Genomic DNA, 25,639 nt, shown 5'->3' with positions numbered 1-25,639 from the left:
GTTGGTGAGATTGTTTAATGTGTTTTGTGTTGTCAATGGTACCAGTAGATTGGGTTTGTGCATGTATTGTACCACTATATAAGGGTAAGGGAGATGTGCATGAGTGTTGTAATTCAAGAGGTATTAGTTTGTTAAGCGTAGTTGGAAAAGTGCATGGTAGAGTAATAATTAATAGGATCAAGGATAAAACAGACAATGCAATCTTAGAAATACAGGGTGGTTTTAGAAGAGGTAGGGGTTGTATGAATCAGATTTTTACAGTAAGGCAGATATGCGAGAAATACTTAGCAAAAGGTAAGGAGGTGTATGTTGCGTTTATGGATCTGGAGAAAGCGTATGATAAAGTTGATAGGGAAGCAATGTGGAATGTGATGAGGTTATATGGAGTTGGTGGAAAGTTGTTGCAAGCAGTGAAAAGTTTCTACAAAGGTAGTAAACCATGTGTTAGGATAGGAAATGAAGTGAGTGATTGGTTTCCGGTGAGAGTGGGGCTGAGACAGGGATGTGTGATGTCACCGTGGTTGTTTAACTTGTATGTTGATGGAGTGGTGAGAGAGGTGAATGCTCGAGTGCTTGGACGAGGATTAAAACTGGTAGACGAGAATGACCATGAATGGGAGGTAAATCAGTTGTTGTTTGCGGATGATACTGTACTGGTTGCAGACACAGAAGAGAAGCTTGGCCGATTAGTGACAGAATTTGGAAGAGTGTGTGAGAGAAGGAAGTTGAGAGTTAATGTGGGTAAGAGTAAGGTTATGAGATGTACGAGAAGGGAAGGTGGTGCGAGGTTGAATGTCATGTTGAATGGAGAGTTACTTGAGGAAGTGGATCAGTTTAAGTACTTGGGGTCTGTTGTTGCAGCAAATGGTGGAGTGGAAGCAGATGTACGTCAGAGAGTGAATGAAGGTTGCAAAGTGTTGGGGGCAGTTAAGGGAGTAGTAAAAAAATAGAGGGTTGGGCATGAATGTAAAAAGAGTTCTATATGAGAAAGTGATTGTACCAACTGTGATGTATGGATCGGAGTTGTGGGGAATGAAAGTGACGGAGAGACAGAAATTGAATGTGTTTGAGATGAAGTGTCTAAGGAGTATGGCTGGTGTATCTCGAGTAGATAGGGTTAGGAACGAAGTGGTGAGAGTGAGAACGGGTGTAAGAAATGAGTTAGCAGCTAGAGTGGATATGAATGTGTTGTGGTGGTTTGGCCATGTTGAGAGAATGGAAAATGGCTGTCTGCTAAAGAAGGTGATGAATGCAAGAGTTGATGGGAGAAGTACAAGAGGAAGGCCAAGGTTTGGGTGGATGGATGGAGTGAAGAAAGCTCTGGGTAATAGGAGGATAGATGTGAGAGAGGCAAGAGAGTGTGCTAGAAATAGGAATGAATGGCGAGCGATTGTGACGCAGTTCCGGTAGGCCCTGCTGCTGCCTCCGATGCCTTAGATGACCGCGGAGGTAGCAGCAGTAGGGGATTCAGCATTATGAAGCTTCATCTGTGGTGGATAATGTGGGAGGGTGGGCTGTGGCACCCTAGCAGTACCAGCTGAACTCGGTTGAGTCCCTTGTTAGGCTGGAGGAACGTAGATAGTAGAGGTCCCCTTTTTTGTTTTGTTTCATTTGTTGATGTCGACTACCCCCCAAAATTGGGGGAAGTGCCTTGGTATATGTATGTACAAACACCCTTAGAGCTGTATTGAGCCCGAATAGCGTTATGCACTCTGAATCTGTAGGAATTCTCCTAGCCATAAGCCTAAGGTAACACAGAAAGCATTTAGCTATATGGGAACACAAGTAAACATCCTTGAGACCTACAGTACAGGCCCAAGACCTTTTGTGTAGTAATTGCCAGACATGGACTAAGGTTGCCATTTTGGTCGTATCACCTATGATGTGTTTATTGAGACGAGAGAAACCAATGATTACCCTTCACTGGGGCAAATCCTTCTTTGAGACATTAGATTTTCATAGGAAAAAGTCTGCCCTGTAATTAAAAAGATCTACACTTCTCCAGAATTTTGACAAAGGAGCCTAATGCCAAGGTTTTGGACACCATTTTTATTTCATAGAAAGTTTAGATTTCCCAAACCAGTCCAAACCACTCGCGACAATAATATGTCCTCATTGAGAAAAGGTTAATCATTTTTTAAAGTGATGGCGACAACCCTCGACCTAAAGGCATTTTTTGTTAATCTTTTACCTCGCGAAAGGAGTCGGAACCCTGGCCTCCCTTATGTACTTCTTACCTTTCTCCCTCTGCTGGAAGTATCCAAAATTACTAAAAGCTTCTGCTAAAGAAGGTGGTTGTTGCTTCCCTTCTACCACCTTGAGAGAAATAAATACCAGGCTGAACAAGCCAGGGTTGAGCCTTTAGTAATGTCGGTCTCTTCGGACTCTGCCTCACTCTTCATCACGATTATAATCTTGCCCATGTAAAACCTCTTTCTTTTCTCCACTTCTCAATAAGAGAAGTATAAGGTGCTAATGTGTTCGGCTTGGCTCTATCCACAATGGATTGAGGAAAAAGTGCTCACCAAGAGGAATCCTGTAAAGAACCTCCTCTACTTCCAGCTTTTCCTGATGCTTAGATGTAAATACCTAGTGTCTTACCACTAACTTAATTTTGGCAAAGTTTTAGACAGCCTCATATGTAGGCTTACACAGTCACTGTGTATGTACATTTATTCCTAAATTTAGATTACTTTTTCTGTACTACATTAAAAATTAAAATCAATTTGTTTGTAAGCTTAAAATACTCTTATTACCCATATATTCAACTTGCATTTACAAATATAATACATAACTGGGAATGGTTATTTGTGGTTTAGCCTAGTGACAAGTAAATTTGACTCAAATCCTATTTCACTTCAAGTAGCCTCTCCTGGAACCAATTACTGATGTTAGGGTGAGGTATACCTGCATACATATACAAAAGAAAAGATGGCTAACAGCAATTGCCTGAGAATGCATGGTCTTCAGTGTTAATAATGATTCTTAGTAGGTAACGAGTCATCAGTTAACCGACGAATTTAGCATTGGAGATGCTGTGAAAGGCTTAATAAAGCCTGAATCCATGGGTTCCCCTTAACCATACTAAATCTGTGCTATGCACATTGATACAATGGCCATAAGGAAGTGAAGACGATATTTCCTTGGTATATCTCATCATATGGGATTCCCTGTACTAGCCTTTACATGAGTCTTTTAGAACCATATTGCAGCTTAACCCCAAAATGACAAACATTTAAGGTAAGAAATACCATTTATATGTCAACGTAAAACAGATACTCGAGCCCGATAATTGTTAAAAAATGTGACAAAATGAACAACGTAAAATAAGATAACAAAATAAAAAATCACCTTATTAAGATTTCCAAATCCAAGTCTGTTAATGGCATCAACTTTCCACTGAGGGAGAGGTGGGTTGAAGGTCACAGTATGAGGCGAGCTCTGATTAGAACACATGGACTGCTTAAGAACGCCAAGTGGAAGTGTACATAACACAGCATCAGCTGGAATATAAAACTTTGATTAACAGAGCTACAGAACACAGCTACTTCAACATACTTCTATTAAGGGTTATGAAAATCCATAACAGATTTGATTTATAAATTTGGAGTACATAACCATGCATTGGGCCTGTGAACCCATTCAGCACCCGGAAAAAACCCTGCAGTTACACTGAAATAAAAGTTAGTAGAGGTTAGACAACAAAATGGAAGGAAAAAAGGTGGGAACAGAGGCAAAGTAGAGGGAGCTAAAAGAAAGCAACAAAGACCCTTAGGTAATACCTATATTATTAATGTTATTATTATTATTATTATAATTACTTGCTAAGCTACAGCCCTAGCTAGAAAAGCAGGATGCTATAAGCCCAGGGGCTCCAAAAGGGAAAATAGCCCAGTGAGGAAAGAAAACTAGGAGAAATAAAATATTTTAAGAACAGTAATAACACTAGAATAAAATTTCCTTTAACAAAACAAGAGTTAGAGAAATATGTTATTTTTATTACTAAAATAAATTTTTGAATATACTTACCCGATGATCATGTAGCTGTCAACTCCGTTGCCCGACAGAAATCTACGGTCGGGATACGCCAGCGATCGCTTATACAGGTGGGGGTGTACTCACCAGCGCCATCTGTGGTCAGGTACTCCAGTACTTCTTGTCAACAAGACCTCAATTTTCTCCTCGGTCCACTGGTTCTCTATGGGGAGGAAGGGCGGGTCATTTAAATCATGATCATCGGGTAAGTATATTCAAAAATTTATTTTAGTAATAAAAATAACATTTTTCAATATTAATCTTACCCGATGATCATGTAGCTGATTCACACCCAGGGTGGTGGGTGGAGACCAGTATACATGTTAACCAAGAAGCTAAGTATCCCGTATTTCATTTTTATTAGTTATTCAAAATGACAATAAAAAATAAATAAGTAAGTAAGTACCTGGTAAGGAAGTCGACTTAAACCATTACTCTGCCTTTAATAAGTACGTCTTCCTTACTGAGCGTAGCGGTCCTCTTAGGATGCTGAACGACTCTTAGGTGGCTAAAGTATAAAGGGCTGCAACCCATACTAAAGGACCTCATCATAACCTCTAACCTAGGCGCTTCTCAAGAAAGAATTGACCACCCGCCAAATCAACCAGGATGCGGAAGGCTTCTTAGCCGACCGTACAACCCAAAAACAACAATAAAAGCAATCAAGAGAAAGGTTAAAAAAGGTTATGGGATTATGGGAATGTAGTGGCTGAGCCCTCACCTACTACTGCACTCGCTGCTACGAATGGTCCCAGGGTGTAGCAGTTCTCGTAAAGAGACTGGACATCTTTGAGATAGAATGATGCGAACACTGACTTGCTTCTCCAATAGGTTGCATCCATAACACTCTGCAGAGAACGGTTCTGTTTGAAGGCCACTGAAGTAGCCACAGCTCTCACTTCATGTGTCCTTACCTTCAGTAAAGCAAGGTCTTCTTCCTTCATATGAGAATGAGCTTCTCTAATCAGAAGCCTGATGTAGTAAGAAACTGCGTTCTTAGACATTGGTAGCGAAGGCTTCTTAACAGCACACCATAAGGCTTCTGATTGTCCTCGTAGATAGTACCTAAGAGCTCTGACTGGGCAAAGTACTCTCTCCAGCTCGTTACCCACCAAGTTAGATAGGCTAGGGATCTCGAACGATTTAGGCCAAGGACGTGAAGGAAGCTCGTTTTTAGCCAAAAAACCGAGCTGCAAGGAACATGTAGCCGTTTCCGATGTGAAACCTATGTTCCTGCTGAAGGCGTGGATCTCACTTACTCTCTTAGCTGTTGCTAGGCATACTAGGAAAAGAGTTTTTAATGTGAGGTCCTTGAAAGAGGCTGATTGTAGCGGTTCAAATCTAGATGACATCAGGAACCTTAGGACCACGTCTAGATTCCAGCCTGGAGTGGACAACCGACGTTCCTTAGAGGTCTCAAAAGACCTAAGGATGTCCTGCAGATCTTTGTTGGAGGAAAGATCCAAGCCTCTGTGGCGGAAAACCGCTGCCAACATACTTCTATAACCCTTGATCGTAGGAGCTGATAGGGATCTAACGTTCCTTAGATGTAACAGGAAGTCAGCAATTTGGGTTACAGTGGTACTGGTAGAGGAAACTGCATTGGCCCTGCACCAGCTTCGGAAGACTTCCCACTTAGATTGATAGACTCTGCGAGTGGATATCCTCCTTGCTCTGGCAATCGCTCTGGCTGCCTCCTTCGAAAAGCCTCTAGCTCTTGAGAGTCTTTCGATAGTCTGAAGGCAGTCAGACGAAGAGCGTGGAGGCTTGGGTGTACCTTCTTGACGTGAGGTTGACGCAGAAGGTCCACTCTTAGAGGGAGAGTCCTGGGAACGTCGACCAGCCATTGCAGTACCTCTGTGAACCATTCTCTTGCGGGCCAGAGGGGAGCAACCAACGTCAGCCGTGTCCCTTTGTGAGAGACGAACTTCTGAAGAACCCTGTTGATGATCTTGAACGGCGGGAAAGCATGCAGGTCGAGATGGGACCAATCCAGCAGAAAGGCATCCACGTGAACTGCTGCTGGGTCTGGAATCGGGGAACAGTACAATGGGAGCCTCTTGGTCATCGAGGTAGCGAACAGATCTATAGTTGGCTGACCCCACAGGGCCCAAAGTCTGTTGCAAACGTTCTTGTGAAGGGTCCACTCTGTGGGGATGACTTGACCCTTCCGGCTGAGGCGATCTGCCATGACATTCATATCGCCCTGAATGAACCTCGTTGCCAGCGTGAGCTTTCGACTTTTTGACCAAATGAGGAGGTCCCTTGCGATCTCGAACAGCTTCCTCGAATGAGTCCCTCCCTGCTTGGAGATGTACGCCAAGGCTGTGGTGTTGTCGGAGTTCACCTCCACCACCTTGTTTAGCTGGAGGGACTTGAAGTTCATTAAGGCCAGATGAACCGCCAACAACTCCTTGCAATTGATATGAAGCGTTTTCTGTTCCTGATTCCATATCCCCGAGCATTCCTGTCCGTCCAATGTCGCGCCCCAGCCCGAGTCTGATGCGTCCGAGAAGAGATGATGGTCGGGGGTCTGAACAGCTAACGAAAGACCTTCCTTGAGAAGAATGCTGTTCTTCCACCACGTTAGAGTAGCCCTCATCTCTTTGGAAACAGGAATTGCGACCGTCTCGAGCGTCATATCCTTGTTCCAGTGAGCTGCCAGATGGTACTGAAGGGGGCGGAGGTGGAGTCTCCCTAACTCGATGAACAGGGCTAGCGATGAAAGAGTCCCTGTTAGACTCATCCACTGCCTCACCGAGCATCGGTTCCTCCTCAGCATGCTCAGGATGCACTCCAGGGCTTGGTTGATTCTTGGGGCCGACGGAAAAGCCCGAAAAGCTCGACTCTGAATCTCCATACCCAGGTAAAAGATGGTCTGGGAAGGAACGAGCTGGGACTTCTCTAAATTGACCAGGAGGCCCAGTTCCTTGGTCAGATCCATAGTCCATCTGAGACTCTCCAGACAGCGACGACTTGTGGGAGCTCTTAAAAGCCAGTCGTCTAAATAAAGGGAGGCTCTGATGTCTGCCAAGTGAAGGAATTTCGCAATATTCCTCATCAGTCGCGTAAACACAAGAGGTGCCGTGGTCAGGCCAAAGCACAGGGCTTGGAACTGGTACACAACCTCTCCAAAGACGAATCTCAGAAAAGGTTGGGAGTCTGGATGGATGGGAACGTGAAAGTAGGCATCTTTCAGATCTAACGAGACCATCCAGTCCTCCTGCCTGACCGCTGCTAGGACCGACTTCGTCGTCTCCATTGTCAACGTCTGCTTGGTGACATAAGCATTGAGCGTACTGACGTCCAGCACCGGTCTCCAACCTCCTGTCTTCTTGGCCACCAGGAAGAGACGGTTGTAAAAGCCCGGGGATTGATGGTCCCGAACTATCACCACTGCCTCCTTCTGTAGCAGGAGCGACACCTCTTGTTGTAACGCTAGCCTCTTGTCCTTCTCCTTGTAGTTGGGAGAGAGGTTGATGGGAGAAGTGGTCAGAGGGGGATTGCGGCAGAACGGAATTCTGTAACCCTCCCTTAGCCACTTGACAGACTGAGCGTCTGCACCTCTGCTCTCCCAGGCTTGCCAGAAGGTCTTGAGTCTGGCTCCTACAGCTGTCTGGAGAGGAAGGAAGTCAAAGCTTGCTTTTCGTGGACTTGGCACCCCTCTTTGACTTGCCCCGGTGACTGTCTGCACGGGTACTTCCTCTACTGGAGGCTCTACCACGAAAGGGCAGAATGAATCTGGTAGCAGGTGTATCAGCCACAGGAGTGCGGTAAGATCTCGGCACGGAAGGTAAGGTTTTAGCCTTACGTGCTGAAGAAGCCATGAGGTCATGCGTATCTTTCTGGATAAGAGCCGCAGCCATCCCCTTGATTAACTCCTCCGGAAACAGGCACTTGGAGAGAGGAGCAAACAGCAACTCTGACCTCTGGCAAGGGGTGATACCAGTCGATAAGTAGGAGCATAGATGTTCCCTTTTCTTGAGGACTCCTGAGACAAAAATAGACGCAAGTTCGCCAGAACCATCGCGAATTGCTTTGTCCATACTGGACATGATCAGCATGGCCGAGTCTTTGTCAGAAGGAGCAGTCTTCCTGCTTAAGGCCCCCAGGCACCAATCGAGGAAGTTAAAAATTTCGAAGGCGCGAAAGACTCCCTTCATCAAGTGGTCCAGATCAGAAAAGGACCAGCAGACCTTCGAGCGTCTCATAGCCGACCTGCGGGGAGAGTCAACCAAACTTGAGAAGTCGGCCTGGGCAGAGGCAGGAACCCCCAAGCCAGGTTCCTCTCCCGTGGCATACCAGACGCCCGACTTAAAAGCCAGCTTAGGAGGAGGAAACACAAAAGAGGTCCTTCCCAGTTGCTGCTTGGACTGCAACCAATCCCCTAAAACCCTCAAAGCTCTCCTTGATGATCTAGCGAGGACAAGCTTGCTGTAGGCAGGCGTAGTAGACTGCATGCCTAGAGAAAACTCGGAGGGAGGAGAACGAGGGGTAGCAGACACGAAGTGTTCAGGGTACAACTCTCTGAACAGAGCCAGGACCTTGCGAAAGTCTAAGGAAGGCGGCGAAGACTTGTGTCCTTCCACATCAGATGTAGGATCATCCAGATGAGCAGCTTCATCCTCAGAAACCTCATTGCCTGAGAGTTGAGTAGCGAGAGGTAAAGGCAGAGCGGCAGGCTGAATGGCTGAATCCTGCAGAACGGGTGCATGCGTACTTGCGGATCCATCATCATGCCTCTGCTGAATAGACTGAGGGCTGGCAATGACAAAGGCAGAGGGCTGGAGTGAGGGAGGTTCTGCGGTGGTCTGAGGAGTAAGCGAAATGGTCGGAAGCGAATGCTGGAAGGCATGAGACTCATGCTGCATGGTATGCGGCTCATGCTGCATGGGATGAGGCTCATGCTGCATAGAATGCGGCTGCTGCATGGTAAGAGGCTCGTGCTGCATGGGTTGAGGAGGATGCCTCATAGCATGAGGCTCCTGCCTCAAGGGTTGAGGAGGTTGCTGCGCAGAATGAGGCTCCTGCCTCAAGGGTTGAGGAGGTTGCCGCATAGCATGAGGCTGCTGCCTCAAGGGTTGAGGAGGTTGCCGCATAGCATGAGGCTCCTGCCTCATGGGTAGAGGAGGTTGCCGCATAGCTCTGGAACCTGGCAACTCCCGATGCGGCAGCTCACGCATGGAAGCAGGAGGAGCCGCAAGAACATGCGTCTGGCAGGGAGGACTGCGCAGAGGTGGAGGAGCGCTCGCAGGAGGAGGGGTGTTAACCTTCTCTGCCTGATACTCCTGCATCAAAGCCGCAAGCTGAGACTGCATAGTCTGCAGCATAGACCACTTGGGGTCCACAGAAGAGGGAGCAGAGGCCTGTTGAGGCACCACTCTACCTCTCTTAGGAGGTGTGCAGTCATCAGATGACTGCGGCGAGTCCGAACTGGCCCAGTGGCTACACCTGGGCCGTTGGACTAGCTCGGAAGGGACCTTACGTTTGAGAGGTCGTGAGACCTGGGTCCACCGTTTCCTCCTGGAAACCTCTTCCGCAGACGAGGAATTTAAGGGCTCATTCGTCTGGGAGTGGAAGTGACGATCTCTATCAGATACGCCCGCAACCACTGAGGATACAACTGTGCGCCGATCAAGGCCTGCCGAACCCTTTTGCCCTTCGACGTTGCTTCTCCCCTGGGCTTGGGAGCTTGCAAGAGGTCCCGGACTGGGAGGACGACTGGCACGCACAGAAGTATCCTCATGCGCAACACTGACACTGACACTAGGCACAGCACTGGCACTAACACTTCCCACTGCACTCTTCACTTTAAGTTCCTTGACATCTGCCAAGAGAAGATTGTGGTCACTAACTAACGACTCCACCTTATCACCAAGAGCCTGAATGGCACGCAACATATCCGTCATATCAGGCTGAGCACTCGTAGCAGGTTCGGGGGTCACCACCACAGGGGAAGGAAAAGGTTGAGGGACATGGGGAGAGGAATAAACCAAAGAGCGAGAAGAACTCCTCCTAACTCTCTCCCTCTCTAACCTAGTTGTATATTTGAGGAATTCATTAAATTCGAATTCCGAAAGCCCAGCACATTCCCCACATCGATCTTCCAATTGACAGGATTTTCCCCTACAATCGGAACAAACGGTGTGAGGATCAACAGAGGCCTTCGGAAGACGCCTATTACAAGTCCTAACACTACATCGCCTAAATTTAGGAGCTTAAGAGTGGTCGGACATCTTGAATTTAGAGAACAGTCAAGGGGGAATTCCAAAGTAAAGCAAAGATCGTTAACCAATAATTCAAATTAATTCCAAAAGCTATCTAAGCTAAGGGAAAAGCTTCCTGTACAGCGAAGGCTAAATTTTAGAGCAAATACTTCACCAAAACCGTGAACAAAGACTCCAAAATCAACAGCGTATCCATGTAGGTCTTGCCGGCGGCACGACAGAGGAAAAATTGAGGTCTTGTTGACAAGAAGTACTGGAGTACCTGACCACAGATGGCGCTGGTGAGTACACCCCCACCTGTATAAGCGATCGCTGGCGTATCCCGACCGTAGATTTCTGTCGGGCAACGGAGTTGACAGCTACATGATCATCGGGTAAGATTAATATTGAAAAACGATAAAATAGTGCCCGAATGTACCCTCAAGCAAGAGAACTCTAATCCAAGATAGTGGAAAACCATGGTACAGAGGCTAAGTACTACTCAGGACTAGAGAACAATGGTTTCATTTTGGAGTGTCCTTCTCCTAGAAGAGCTGCAGTAGTTAAACTCCTTAAGAGAAGAATTATTTTGTAATTTCAGTGTTGTCAGGTGTATGAGAACAGAGGAGAATATGTAAAGAATTGGCCAGACTATTCGGTGTATATGTATTATTATTATTACTTGCTAAGCTACAACCCTAGTTGGAAAAACAGGATACTATAAGCCCAGGGGCTCCAACAGGGAAAATAGCCCAGTGAGGAAAGGAAACAGTAACAGCATTAAAATAAATATTTCCTATATAAACTATAAAAACTTTAACAAAACAAGAGGAAGGGAAATAAGATAGAATAGTGTGCCCGAGTGTACCCTCAAGAAAGAGAACTCTAACCCAAGACAGTGGAAGACCATGGTACAGAGGCTATGGCACTACCCAAGACTAGAGAACAATGGTTTGGTTTTGGAGTGCCCTTCTCCTAGAAGAGCTGTTTACCATAGCTAAGAGTCTCTTCTACCCTTACCAAGAGGAATGTGGCCACTGAACAATTACAGTGCAGTAGTTAACCCCTTGGGTGAAGAAGAATTGTCTAGTAATCTCAGTGTTGTCAGGTGTATGAGGACAGAAGAGAATCTGTAAAGAATAGGCCAGACTATTCGGTGTATGTGGAGGCAAAAGGAAAATGAACCAGAGAGAAGGATCCAATGTAGTACTGTCTGGGCAGTCAAAGGACCCCATAACTCCCTAGCGGTAGTATCTCAATGTACAGTATGGTGCACTGACAGCACTGCTCCCCTACAGGACAACTGTAATGGTAATCATACAATAAAATATAATTTGTTTCCCCAGAAACCTATCACTTAGAATTAGTCCTTGTTATTATTGGAAAATTGTCAAGGATACATGTTTTTCTAAAAACATAAGTTAGCCAGTAGTACTGCCCATGTATAAGCGGTCTCTCTTCAGTGACATAATTTTCCTATCTGTGCAAGTGTTAATTACCTCAAGAAATCCCCAAAACAAAATGTGGCCTTTCACAGAATGTGTGCATGTACTTGGCCTTTCAAATTTAGTTGTAATCTATTTGCATTTCATTTAAGTGGTGTGATTATTGGTAAACTTTTACAATACTTTACATTTTGTTTTGTTTACCCAAATTCTTCAGAGAAGAATGGGCGAGAGAAATTAGTTTGTGTATTAATTGTTTGTAGAGAGTAAGACTGTAGGTATAATTGAAGATTTGTTGCTTATTTTTTTTTTTTTTTTTTGTTAGATAGATAAGGACAGTGGACGGTAGCAAAAATCTTGAGCAATTTGTTTTTATTCTGACTGTAGGAGATGACAATATTTTGAATGCTTTTGTATTTATTTACTATCATATTCAAAGTATTATTATTTATTTATTCCCAAGTATTATGTCATCTTCGCTTAGTGGGTTGGGAATAATTGGACCGGTTGTTCATATTTCTTCATTTTGATTATAGTGTTATAGCTAGGAGTGTTCTTAAGTGCTTATTTTCTAATGTATTCAGTTGAAGATCACATTTCCTCTTTTGATATTCTTATCCGTTTTAATAGAAAAGTAGCTGATTACTGGAATTATTATGGAATTGAACAGACTGCTCTTGGATAAGATTAATTTGTATGACGACAACATCTGCTACACTGTATAAAGATTTACTGATTTGGATTGCTCTTGGAGGATGCTGATGGAAGGATTGGCTGAAATGAGTTCTTTGTGGCAACATAGCAGACCATGTGATAAAGCCAAACATTACTTATCACTCGTAGAACTCGCATGCTTTGAAGAACATAAAAAAGGGGCTTTGAGAACATAATCCATCCAATTTTCAACTCTTAGTATTAATCGCATGTACAATTAGTGAAGTCATAGACGGTGAATTACTCGATAAAGACGAAAGACTGTACAGTACGTAACTCTTAAGAAAATAATAAACATGTCTCATGTTAGATATTAACATTTTAAAGAACCTTTGCTTCCAAAATCTATCCACTCATCAAATGGTAAGAGAAATTTAGAGAGGTAGGTTTAATGGAATCAGATAGCTAAGTAAGAAGAGATTGATAGAAACGGGCGAAAAGTAAGACAAAAGAGTTTCAACACTGTAAATTGTACTTACCTACAAGGGCCTGTGAGATAAACTCATGACGTGATAATCATAAGTGATTTAAGAAAATGATGAAGAGATGAACATAACATAAATAGTCTAAATATTACAAGACAGTCATGATGAACAAAATTATATAAACCTAAAAAATACATACTATTTCATCTAAGCCAAAGTTACCACAAGGACATTAAAAAGTGGCAGATTAAAGATTATTGCTATCACAAAAGAAATGACCAAAAAAGTCCAAACATTCATTTTCTTGTAACCCCCTTACTCAGTACAGTAAAGCCAGCAGGAAATATGAGAAATGTCCTGATCGTAAACTTTTATCAAATGTATTCCAAGAAATTTCAAGAATCTTCACCTTTGTGGGTTGCAGGGTTAGAATGATTACGGGCATTAGAAACGGTAACTTCTACCCCTGAATTGGTATAAGAAATCTTCCTAACAGCCGTATTCAATCTTATGTCCAGACCTTCGCTGAGTGCCACTGGGACACAAGAATATCCATTGCGAACTGTGAAGCAGAAAAAAAATATCTTAAGAAAAATGTTATTTTGATAATAAAATAAATTTTTGAATATACTTACCCGGTGATTATATAGCTGCAACTCTGTTGCCCGACAGACAACTCTACGGTAAAAACTCGCCAGCGATCGCTACACAGGTTGCGGGTGTGCCCAACAGCGCCATCTGTCGTCCAGATACCCAGTACTCAATGTAAACAAAGACTCAATTTTCTCCTCGTCCAACTGCGTCTCTATTGGGGAGGAAGGGAGGGTCCTTTAATTTATAATCACCGGGTAAGTATATTCAAAAATTTATTTTATTATCAAAATAACATTTTTCAATATTTAACTTAGCCGGTGATTATATAGCTGATTCACACCCAGGGGGGTGGGTAGAGACCAGCAATAATTGTTTACACTTTTATGAGCTAAGAGTTTTTATTTCATTTTAGAAGTTATCAAAATAACAAAAACAAAATAAATAGGTACCTGGTAAGGAAGTCGACTTGAACAATTACTCTGCCTTTTAAGTACGTCTTCCTTACGGAGCCTCGCGATCCTCTTAGGATGCTGATCGACCCCTAGGATCTGAAGTATCAAGGGTTGCAACCCATACAACAGGACCTCATCAAAACCCCTAATCTAGGCGCTCTCAAGAAATGACTTTGACCACCCACCAAATCAACCAGGATGCGAAAGGCTTCTTAGCCTTCCGGACAACCCAAAAAACAACAATAAAAACATTTCAAGAGAAAGATTAAAAGGGTATGGAATTAGGGAATTGTAGTGGTTGAGCCCTCACCCACTACTGCACTCGCTGCTACGAATGGTCCCAGTGTGTAGCAGTCCTCGTAAAGAGACTGGACATCCTTTAGATAAAAAGACGCAAACACTGACTTGCTTCTCCAATAGGTTGCGTCCATTATACTTCGCAGAGATCTATTTTGCTTAAAGGCCACGGAAGTTGCGACAGCTCTAACTTCGTTTGTCCTTACCTTCAGCAATGCTTGGTCTTCCTCACTCAGATGGGAATGAGCTTCTCGTATTAAAAGTCTGATAAAATAGGATAAAGCATTCTTTGACATAGGCAAAGATGGTTTCTTAACTGAACACCATAAAGCTTCAGATAGGCCTCGTAAAGGTTTAGTTCGTTTTAAATAGAACTTAAGAGCTCTCACAGGGCATAAGACTCTTTCTAGTTCATTGCCTACCATATTCGATAAGCTGGGAATATCGAACGATTTCGGCCAAGGTCGAGAAGGTAGCTCATTTTTGGCTAGAAAACCAAGTTGTAGTGAACATGTAGCTTTTTCTGACGAAAATCCGATGTTCTTGCTGAAGGCATGAATCTCACTGACTCTTTTAGCTGTGGCTAAGCATACCAGGAAAAGTGTCTTTAAGGTGAGATCTTTCAGGGAGGCTGATTGTAGCGGCTCAAACCTGTCTGACATGAGGAATCATAGTACCACGTCTAAATTCCAACCAGGTGTAACCAAACGACGCTCCTTCGTGGTCTCAAAAGACTTAAGGAGGTCCTGTAGATCTTTATTGTTGGAAAGATCTAAGCCTCTATGCCGGAAGACCGATGCCAACATGCTTCTGTAGCCCTTGATAGTGGGAGTTGAAAGTGATCGTTCTTTTCTCAGGTATAAGAGAAAGTCAGCTATTTGAGCTACAGAGGTACTGGTCGAGGATACAGAGACTGACTTGCACCAGTTTCGGAAGACTTCCCACTTCGATTGGTAGACTCTAAGGGTGGATGTTCTCCTTGCTCTAGCAATCGCACTGGCTGCCTCCTTCGAAAAGCCTCTAGCTCTCGAGAGTCTTTCGATAGTCTGAAGGCAGTCAGACGAAGAGCGTGGAGGCTTTGGTGTACCTTCTTTACGTGTGGCTGACGTAGAAGGTCCACCCTTAGAGGAAGACTTCTGGGAACGTCTACTAGCCATCGAAGTACCTCGGTGAACCATTCTCTCGCGGGCCAGAGGGGAGCAACTAGCGTCAACCTTGTCCCTTCGTGAGAGGCGAACTTCTGCAGTACCTTGTTGACAATCTTGAATGGTGGGAATGCGTATAGATCTAGATGCGACCAATCTAGGAGAAAGGCATCTATATGTATTGCTGCTGGGTCCGGGATTGGTGAGCAATATATTGGGAGCCTCTTGGTCATCGAGGTTGCAAAGAGATCTATGGTTGGTTGGCCCCAAGTGGCCCAAAGTCTCTTGCATACATCCTTGTGGAGGGTCCATTCTGTTGGAATTACTTGCCCCTTCCGACTGAGACAATCTGCCATGACATTCAAGTTGCCTTGGATGTACCTCGTTACTAGTGATATGTTTTGACCTTTTGACCAGATGAGCAGGTCCCTTGCGATCTCGTACAACGTCAGTGAGTGGGTCCCTCCTTGCTTGGAGATGTACGCCAAGGCAGTGGTGTTGTCCGAGTTCACTTCCACCACTTTGCCTTGAAGGAGAGACCTGAAGCTTTTCAAGGCCAGATGTACTGCCAGTAGCTCCTTGCAGTTGATATGCATTATCCTTTGACTCGAGTTCCATAGTCCCGAACATTCCCGACCGTCTAATGTCGCGCCCCAGCCTACGTCCGATGCGTCCGAGAAGAGAACGTGGTTGGGAGTCTGAACAGCCAGGGGAAGACCCTCTCTTAGGCTGATACTGTCCTTCCACCAAGTCAGGCAAGACTTCATCTTCTCGGAAATGGGGATCGAGACCGCTTCTAGCGTCTTGTCCTTTTTCCAGTGAAATGCTAGGTGGTATTGAAGAGGACGGAGGTGTAGTCTTCCTAATGACACAAACTGTTCCAGGGATGATAGCGTCCCTATCAGACTCATCCACTTCCTGACTGAACATCGTTCCTTCTTCAGCATGTTCTGGATGCATAACTGGGCTTGGCTTGTTCTGGGGGCCGACGGAAAAGCCCGAAAAGCTAGACTGTGAATCTCCATCCCTAAATACACAATAGTTTGGGATGGGACCAGTTGTGACTTTTCCATATTGACAAGGAGACCCAATTCCTTGGTCAGATCTAGAGTCCACTTTAGATCCTTCAGACAGCGACGACTGGAAGAAGCTCTGAGAAGCCAGTCGTCCAAATAGAGGGAGGCTCGGATGTCCGCTAAATGAAGGAATTTGGCTACATTCCTCATCAGCCTCGTAAACACAAGAGGAGCTGTGCTTAGGCCAAAGCACAGGGCTTGAAACTGGTAGACAACCTTTTCGAAAACGAATCTCAGAAAAGGTTGGGAGTCCGGGTGGATGGGGACGTGGAAGTAGGCGTCCCTTAGGTCTAAAGAGACCATCCAGTCTTCCCTTCTGACCGCTGCTAAGACTGACTTTGTGGTCTCCATGGAGAACGTCTGCTTTGTGACAAAGACATTCAGAGCACTGACGTCTAGCACCGGCCTCCACCATCCTGTCTTCTTTGACACCAAGAAGAGTCGGTTGTAGAATCCCGGAGATTGAAGGTCCGAGACTTTGACCACCGCTCCCTTCTCTAGTAAAAGAGACACCTCCCGTTTCAAGGCTTGTCTCTTGTCTTCCTCTCTGTACCTGGGAGAGAGATCGATGGGAGACGTTGCTAGAGGGGGTTTCCGTACAAACGGGATCTTGTACCCCTCTCTGAGCAACTTCACAGATTGTGCATCTGCGCCTCTCTTTTCCCAGGTTTGCCAGAAGTTCTTGAGTCTGGCTCCCACTGCTGTCTGAAGAAGCTGGCAGTCAGACTCTGCCCTTAAAGGACTTGGTTCCTTTCTTCTTTCCTCGTTTCCCTTCGGCACGAGCACCTCCTCTGCTGGAGGCTCTGCCACGAAAGGGCGGAATAAAACGGGACGCTGGAGTGTCCATCCTTGGTCTAGCTGACAAGGTAGGCAAAGGGGTAGCTTTGCGAGCGGAGGACGCAACAAGATCGTGAGTGTCCTTCTGTATCAATGAAGCGGCTATTTCCTTAATCAGGTCTTCTGGAAAAAGGCACTTGGAAAGAGGAGCAAAAAGAAGCTCGGATCTCTGGCACGGTGTAACTCCAGCTGAAAGGAATGAGCATAGGTTTTCACGCTTTTTAAGGACTCCGGACACAAATGATGCAGCAAGCTCATTAGACCCATCACGTACGGCCTTGTCCATGCAGGACATAATGAGCAAGGAAGTCTCTTTCTCTGTCGGAGAGATCTTTCTGCTTAGGGCTCCTAGACACCAGTCTAAGAAGTTAAAAACTTCAAAGGCCCTAAAGATACCTTTCAAAAGGTGGTCCAGGTCCGAAGATGACCAACATATCTTTGAGCGTCTCATGGCAAGGCGGCGGGGAGAGTCTACGAGGCTTGAGAAGTCGCCCTGGGCAGAGGCAGGAACTCCCAAGCCGAGAACTTCTCCCGTGGCATACCAGACGCTCGATCTAGAAGAGAGTCTAGCAGGGGGAAACGTAAAGGCTGTCTTCCCTAAACTCTTCTTGGACTGCAACCATTCTCCTATCACCCGCAAAGCTCTCTTGGACGAGCGTGCGAGGACGAGTCTAGTAAAGGCAGGAGTGGTAGACGGCATGCCTAACACAAACTCTGACGGAGGAGAACGAGGAGCCACAGAAACAAACTGGTCCGGAAACATCTCTTTGAAAATGGCCAAAACTTTCCTAAAGTCCAAAGAGGGTTGAGTAGACTTAGGCTCGTCCAATTCTGATTGTGGTTCATCTATGTGTGCAGCAACATCATCATCAGAAAGTCCCTCATCCGATAACTGATGAGGAAACGGCAACGGAGTGGGTTAACGGCTGGTTCGCTGAGTCCGGTCGCACGGGTGCATGCGTGACTGAGCCGGACGCAACGTCATGGAACTGCTGCCCAGTCTGTGAGCTGGCAACAACCATGGCAGCGCGGGGACGCATAGCGTCTACTCCAGACTGTCTGGACTGATGTGGGTGCGCAGTGGAAACCACACTGGGTTGCGGAGGTTGACGCACCGCGTCAAAACAAAGCAACTCTGACGGTTGTTGAACCTCCCGAACGTCAACGGAGACCTCCGTGCGTCGCTTAACGTCAACATGCGGCTGGCAGATCACACTGGAACGCATGGGTGGCGGAACTCTCTCAACTGGTGTGCGTGAGAAGGTTACCTCAGCGTCCACAGGACGCACAACCGATCGTGTGGAAGGTTGTAGGCTAGGTACTGCACTAGCAGGTGCGGCAGCAACCTTCTCCGCACGAAAGTCCTGCATTAGAGATGTCAGTTTAGACTGCATGTCTTGCAGTAGAGACCACTTAGGGTCTACAGGAGCAGGTGCGGCGACAGACGGTGTTACTGTCTGAAGCGGTACCGCTTTGCCTCTCTTAGGCGGTGAGCAGTCATCTGATGACGGCAGCGAGTCCGAACTGACCCAGTGGCTACAACCGGGCCGTTGGACTTGCGCTGAAGGGACCGACTTGCGTTTTAACGGTCGTGAGACCTTGGTCCAGGGTTTCTTGCGAGAAACACCTTCCGAAGACGAGGTATAAATGGGCTCTCTCGTCTTAGTTAGGTAGGAGCGATCTTGGGTAGATACGCCCGATACCAAGGAGGGAACGTCTGTTCGCTGATTAAAGCCTCTCGAACCCATTTATCGTACGACATTGCTTCTCCCCTGGACTTGGGAGCTTGCAAGAGGTCCCGGACTAGGAGGACGACAGGCACGAACAGACGAACCGTCAAGCGCAACACTATCCACAACACTATCACTCGGCACTTTAGCACTTCCCACTGCACTTTTGCACTTAAGCTCCTTCACATCCGCCATGAGCTGATTACGGTCACTAGCAAGGGACTCAACTCTCTCACCCAGAGCCTGGATGGCACGCATCATATCAGCCATCGAAGGTTCGTGAGTGCCAGGAGGGGGGTTAGGAGCAACCACTACAGGGGAAGGAATAGGTTGTGGGGCATGAGGAGAGGATATATCAATAGAACGAGAGGAACTTCTCCTAACTCTATCTCTCTCTAGCCTACGTGTATACTTTTGAAATTCGATAAAATCGAATTCCGAAAGCCCAACGCACTCTTCACACCGATCTTCCAATTGACAGGTTTTATCCCGACAATTGGAACAAACAGTGTGAGGGTCGATAGAAGCCTTCGGAAGACGCCTTGAACAGTCCCTAGCATTGCACTTCCTAAATTTGGGGACTTGAGAAGGGTCAGCCATTTTGAATTGGTCAAAGGGAAATTCAAAAAACTATCAAAAAGTCATCAACAAAGAATCCGTTATCAAAAAGAGTTCAAGGATTTGTGTGAAGAGAAACCCTGCACAGCGAAAGCTCAAAACTAGAATAAAGTACTTCACCAATTAGTTGTGAAAAAACTCCAGTTTAGCAACAGCGAGTAAGTACGTCTTGTCGATAGCTTGACAGAGAGAAAATTGAGTCTTTGTTTACATTGAGTACTGGGTATCTGGACGACAGATGGCGCTGTTGGGCACACCCGCAACCTGTGTAGCGATCGCTGGCGAGTTTTTACCGTAGAGTTGTCTGTCGGGCAACAGAGTTGCAGCTATATAATCACCGGCTAAGTTAAATATTGAAAATAAAACTATTAACGTAACAATTCATAACATTAAGGAAAAAAAAATATCAACAATTAAGAAAAAAATAAATTAATGGTACAAAAATCTTTAGCCAATGAACTTGCATTTGTTTGAATTGTTTAAAATATCTTAAACTCCAGTAAAAGAAAGGAGACTTTATCAATAGCAAACATGTCGGGATTAAATATACCTGTCAGATGACTCCCAGAAAATTCAAAATCATCATCTTGATCCCAATGCTTCAGTGATAAATTGGATAGTGGAGTAGCATTAGCAAATTCAAGATTAGCAAAATGCCAATCAAGAATCTGTCTATCTCGAGATGACAGATACACATCACTAGGTGGTGAAGCTTCTAATTCTTGTAGTTTATCTTCAATTTCACGCTGCTGCTCAACAAGTTGATCCCATTCCTGCAAAGTTTAAAAACTGAATGAAAGAGGTCTTCCAACATAAAGGAATTTATAAAACATTATCAAAAAATCAGTAATAAGACACACCAAGAACACATAAAGCACTTACTTTACAAGCATTTTGCAGTTCTCGTAACTTTACTCTATAAACAAACTCGTTCGTAATATTACGAGAATTCCTCTTTTCAGTTAGCTGCTCATGTTCCTTGTGTAACTGGCCAATCTTATCATGGAGGCTATGTAACTGGAAATGTGGTAAAAGGTATTAACAGAAATTCTGCAATAAGAAAAATATGACAAATTTAGCATGATTTGTATTTTTCCTAACTATACGAAAGTGGAGCTCTTTACGTAGGAGTATTATCTTGGCGATAGCTGAAACTAACCGTTAAAACTTTTGCCAAGTGTAACAACCCTCCACTAGTTAGCAGAGGGGAGTAGAAGGGATAGACCAACCACCCTACTCACACCAGTAGTAGTAAACAACTGTCCGTTTGCAATTGCAGCAGAACTTCCAGGGGAAGGTGATGGCAGGACCAAATAAGTGCAAAGAGCTTCAAGTTTTATGTAGTTAGGAAAAATACAAATTATCTCAAATTTGCCATTTGTTCTAGCACTATATACAAACCTTTTGCTCTTTACATAGGAAACTCACTCCTTAACTCCTTTCTGTCACCAAGCTCCGAAGAACAAGATCGGAGCATGTACAAATCCAACTCCCACTGGAGGAATCCCCCGAGGGGGGGAAACCACTCAAGTGCAGGCACTCTCTCCTGCAGGCAGGAAAGGTAACCAACCCCTGGTGACACTGTTGGCAATATTCCCTGCAAGCGGGAAGATCGTTAGCTTCTGGGTTCACCCTAAAGGGATCCCCACAACTGGAAACCCCCGAAGGGAACCAGTCTGCCATTGCTCTCATTCCTACACCGGAGCTGCAGGAACAAAGGTGAGGAAAAGCAGAGAATGCTACTGTAAACTGTAAAACCCACAGAAACATTCTTTAGCGGGAAGGCCTGAATGCCCCATGGAAGGTAGGAGTTCTTCCCTCACAGGTGAGCGTCATTGCTTTGCTAAGGGAGGCTAAGGAGTTCACGTAAAAGGGAACTCCTGGGTCACCACCTAAAAAAAATAGAAAAAAAAAAAAAAGAAAAAGGAATTTTTAAGTAGCCAGTTAAAAGGTTTTGACGGATGAGGAAGACTCCGAGTTTCCTCTACCAAGCCGAAATATAAAGTGGCGGTTGTTTACTAGTTATGGTGTGAGCGGGGTGGTTGGTCTAGCCACGCTACCCCATGCCGCTAGCTAGCGGAGGTTAGTTACACCTCGCAAAAGCTTTAACGATTGGTTTCAACTATCACCGAAATAACTCTAAGTAAAGAGCGGAAGGTTTGTGTATACTGCGGGAACAAAGTTCTCTTAGATTAAATCACCTGGCATACTTAAACACATTTCAAACATTCCAAAGGGAATTTTCTCAACCAGTTATGCTGGAGGTCTCAATTCTATTTGTATTTCCTTATTTCAATTATCAAAAAAAAAAAACTGCTGGAGACAATGCATGTAACATCGAATAATATCAGTAAGTAGGAGAGAATTTTCATTACAAAATACAAGAAAGGATAATCAAAATATATCCTATTTGCACAGTATCCATAACAATCGTTTACTGTGCTTTTGTCATAACTATTGTTTGAAAATCTTATTACATACTGTATTTATTTAAATTCTTACCAAAAACTATGGTCAATCTTGGTCAAAGCTAAATTCTATGTCCAATCCAATAATTGGACATTATATTGAGCTAATGACAAAAACTGTCCACATAATGCATCACAGAAAATGTGTAATGAAAATTATTAATTTCTTGGTGTACAAAAAAAAATCAATATTACATGGATGCAAGGTAACAAAGTAACATTAAAATGTAAAGAGCAATGCTGCTCTTACACATCAAAATCTTATATGTTGATGACCAAACCATAAAATTGCACATATAAAACATCACCATCATCAAATGCTAATGTACTCCCATGTCTTCAAAAGCTTACCTTATTTAATACCATTTTCAGCTTTTCCTGGAGTTTCACAACAGTTTTCCAATGAGTCACTTGCTTCTCTTTAACATTTTTCTCTTGAAGACTGTTGGAAAAAGTAAACTTGAACAGTATATTTATTTGTAAAATTATATGCCAAGTTAAATGCTTATTGCAAAAATGTTTGAAACAATATAAAATAAGGCTGACAAAATACTATAAATTTTAGACCATGTCTTTTTCTTAACTATACAAACCAGAGTCATTTTCTGGTTTCGTTTTCTACGGCCAGGCAGTCAAAAAGAAATTCGGTAGATTATGTCATGCAGCGTTGCTGGGAAACTGCTGAGCATGATGTGTTATGCCTATCTCAAGCGTTTCCTCACAATACAATTCTGCTCAAAGACTTGGGGGGTGGCTGAGGTGGGACCTTTGGTAAATGATTCAGGTTTTTATATTTTATCATCCTCTCCTCCCACGCCTACTGACGCAAAGAGCCTCAGTTAGATTTCGCTAGTCGTATCATCTTGACATTTTAAATCAATATTTCTCCATTCATCATTTCTTACTTTATGCTTCATAGTCCTCAGCCATGTAGGTCTGGGTCTTCAAACTCTTCTAGTGCCTTGAGGAGCCCAGTTGAAAGTTTGGTGAACTAATCTCTCTTGGGGAGCGCAAAGAGCATGCGCAAACCATCTCCATCTGCCCCTCACCATGATCTCATCCACACATGGCACTCGAGTAATCTCTCTTATATTTTCATTTCTAATCCTGTCCTGCCATTGTACAGTTAGGAAAAATAAAATTTATATTACTGTATACAAAATTTGTAGTTTATTCCTACGTGGATACAAACTTCTGAGTCATTTAATGAGGGGTCTTACTTAGGTGGGAGGAAGTCTCTGCCCTTTATCCCCAAGATACAATTACTATAGTAATAGCAAGAAATCAAAGTAAATTATTTGTGAACAGTGCACTACCCACCTCATACGAGGTAAGGCCTTCTGTTCTATTCCAAAGAACTCAACCAGGTTGAAGTGATATGAACATAAAGTGGCTTATAATATCAATAGAATATATGCAATATATCATCAATATAAAAGCCAAACAAACACAAGACATTCTTACCTGCATTAGGGCGATTTCAAGTTCATTCAAAATTGCCATTCGCCTTTATACTCATACACACCCTTATAATGCAAAGAATTACTGATGCCTGGGATAGCAACAGTTACTTTTCCAAACTAACTTTAGTGTGCATAAGCTTTGAAGAAGGCTTAGGATTTATGCACGACAAAAAATAAATAAAGTTAACATTTTTGTTTTACTTCAAAAGATATAAAACGAGTTTAAAAGATCATACATATACTACTGGAATCATATGATAAATTAATAACAAGAAAATATGAGAGAGAGAGAGAGAGAGAGAGAGAGAGAGAGAGAGAGAGAGAGAGATTTGAAGTTTTCTGGCATCCTAACATCAAATAAGAGAACTAATACTGAGTGGTTTGCAAATAATACTCAGAGGAGAGGCTGGGACAATTCGTGACAGAATTTGGAAGTGTGTGTAAGAGAAGGAAGTTGAGAGTTAATGTGGGTAACAGTAAGGTTATGAGATGCATAAGGAGGGAGGGTAGTGTCACATTGAATACCATGTTGAATGGCGAGTTACTTAAGGAAGTAGATCAGTTTAAGTACTTGGGGTCTATTGTTGCTGCAAATGGTGGAGTGGACCCAGATGTACGTCAGCGAGTGAATGAAGGATATAAAGTGTTGGAGGCAGTGAAGGGTGTGGTAAAAAATACAGGGCTAGGAATGAATGTAGAGAATAGTATGTATCGGAGTTGTGGGGAATGAAAGTGACGGAGAGACAAATTGAATGTGTTCGAGATGAAGTGTCTGAGGAGTATGGCTTGGTGTATCTTGATTAGATAGGGTTAGGATCGCAGTAGTGAGGGTGAGAACGGGTGCAATAAATTATCTAGCCACTAGAGTGGATATGAATGTGTTGGGGTGGTTTAGCCTTGCAGAGAGAAAGGAAAATGGACATCTGCTGAAGAAGGTGTTGAATGCAAGAGTTGATGGGGGAAATACAAGAGGAAGGCCAAGGTTTGGGTAGATGGATGGGGTAAAAAAAGCTCTCGGTGATAGGAGAATAGATGTGAGAGAAGCAAAAGAACGTGCTAGCAATAGGAATGAATAACGAGCAATTGTGATACAGTTCTGATAGGCCCTGCTGCTTCCTCAGATGGTCTTGGTGACCGCTGAGGTAGCGGCAGTAGGAGATTCGGTATATGAAGCTTCATTTGTGGTGGATAACAGGGGAAGGTGGGCTGTGGCAATCTAGATGTACCAGGTTGGGAGGAACCCAGAGAAGAAAAAATTCCTTTATTCTTTTTTATTTCAGCTAACCCCAAAAATTGGGGAAGTCCAATAGTAAATAGATTAAAGTGCATAAACGTATCTTGAAATCAGGGAATGATGTATTTATCTAATCTTGCATAGTTTTACTACAAAATTAAAACTATTCATCAAAATATATAAAAAAGGTAAGGTGTAGAGGTCCGTCTGTTCAGTGCTGACAACTATGATTAAAAGTTCTTGGTACACACAATCCAGTAATCAAAATTCCTCCTTTGACACAATCTATCAAGATGGCTAGGTACCACATGGGAAGGGGATGTTGGGGAAGGAAAAAGATCTTTGCTTTTTTCACTTGGAGGTCGGGGAACAGCAGCATCGATGATATCAGTACAAGAACAAGGTAATGTTCATTGAATATTAATATTTTTTTTAAAACAGAGTGAAAATTATGCTTACTTAATAACCCATTCTAAACCTTCTCCGAGACTAATTGGTCGATTATCTATGTAGTTGAAATCTAACTGATGAGATAAGAAACTTGTTGCTTCCAGAAGACGATTAAACTCTCTTTCAACCATTTCGTCTTTGTCCTTGAGAACCTAAAAATAAACAAATTATTGAAAATGGGTTAAATAGCACAGTACATATTTCAAGTTACAGGATTCCTAAATCTGAGGTAAAGCAATAATGTTCTCAAACACCTATCATCGACTACACAAAATTGTAGTTTTGTTTAAACTAGAATCGATGCAATTCTAGAACTAGTATTTTTTCGTGTACCTTATGATGATGCCTTACAGGCACTGTAATGGAATAAACCTTACATTTTGAAATGCCCACTGATCTGCAAGTATCAAATTTTTATATCATCCGACTAATGACGGTACCACAAGGACG

General features: G+C 43.8%; 1 protein-coding gene across 1 annotated transcript in view; it reads right to left on the bottom strand.

Moving 5' to 3' along the window:
- Nucleotides 1-25,639, bottom strand: part of LOC137622982 (lysine-specific histone demethylase 1A-like) — a 137,651-nt gene that overhangs the window by 20,166 nt on the left and 91,846 nt on the right. The window contains exons 7-12 of the mRNA XM_068353593.1: nucleotides 25,199-25,341; nucleotides 22,394-22,484; nucleotides 20,457-20,591; nucleotides 20,125-20,347; nucleotides 13,235-13,387; nucleotides 3,352-3,503 (exon numbers count right to left, since the gene is read on the bottom strand). Of these exons, the coding sequence (XP_068209694.1) occupies nucleotides 3,352-3,503; nucleotides 13,235-13,387; nucleotides 20,125-20,347; nucleotides 20,457-20,591; nucleotides 22,394-22,484; nucleotides 25,199-25,341 (897 nt within the window). The remainder of the gene's footprint in view (nucleotides 1-3,351; nucleotides 3,504-13,234; nucleotides 13,388-20,124; nucleotides 20,348-20,456; nucleotides 20,592-22,393; nucleotides 22,485-25,198; nucleotides 25,342-25,639) is intronic.

The sequence above is a fragment of the Palaemon carinicauda genome, chromosome 30, assembly GCF_036898095.1.
Source record: "Palaemon carinicauda isolate YSFRI2023 chromosome 30, ASM3689809v2, whole genome shotgun sequence".
Taxonomy (NCBI): domain Eukaryota; kingdom Metazoa; phylum Arthropoda; class Malacostraca; order Decapoda; family Palaemonidae; genus Palaemon; species Palaemon carinicauda.
Note: the sequence above shows the minus strand (reverse complement) of the source record. Positions and strands in the feature narration are given on the sequence as shown.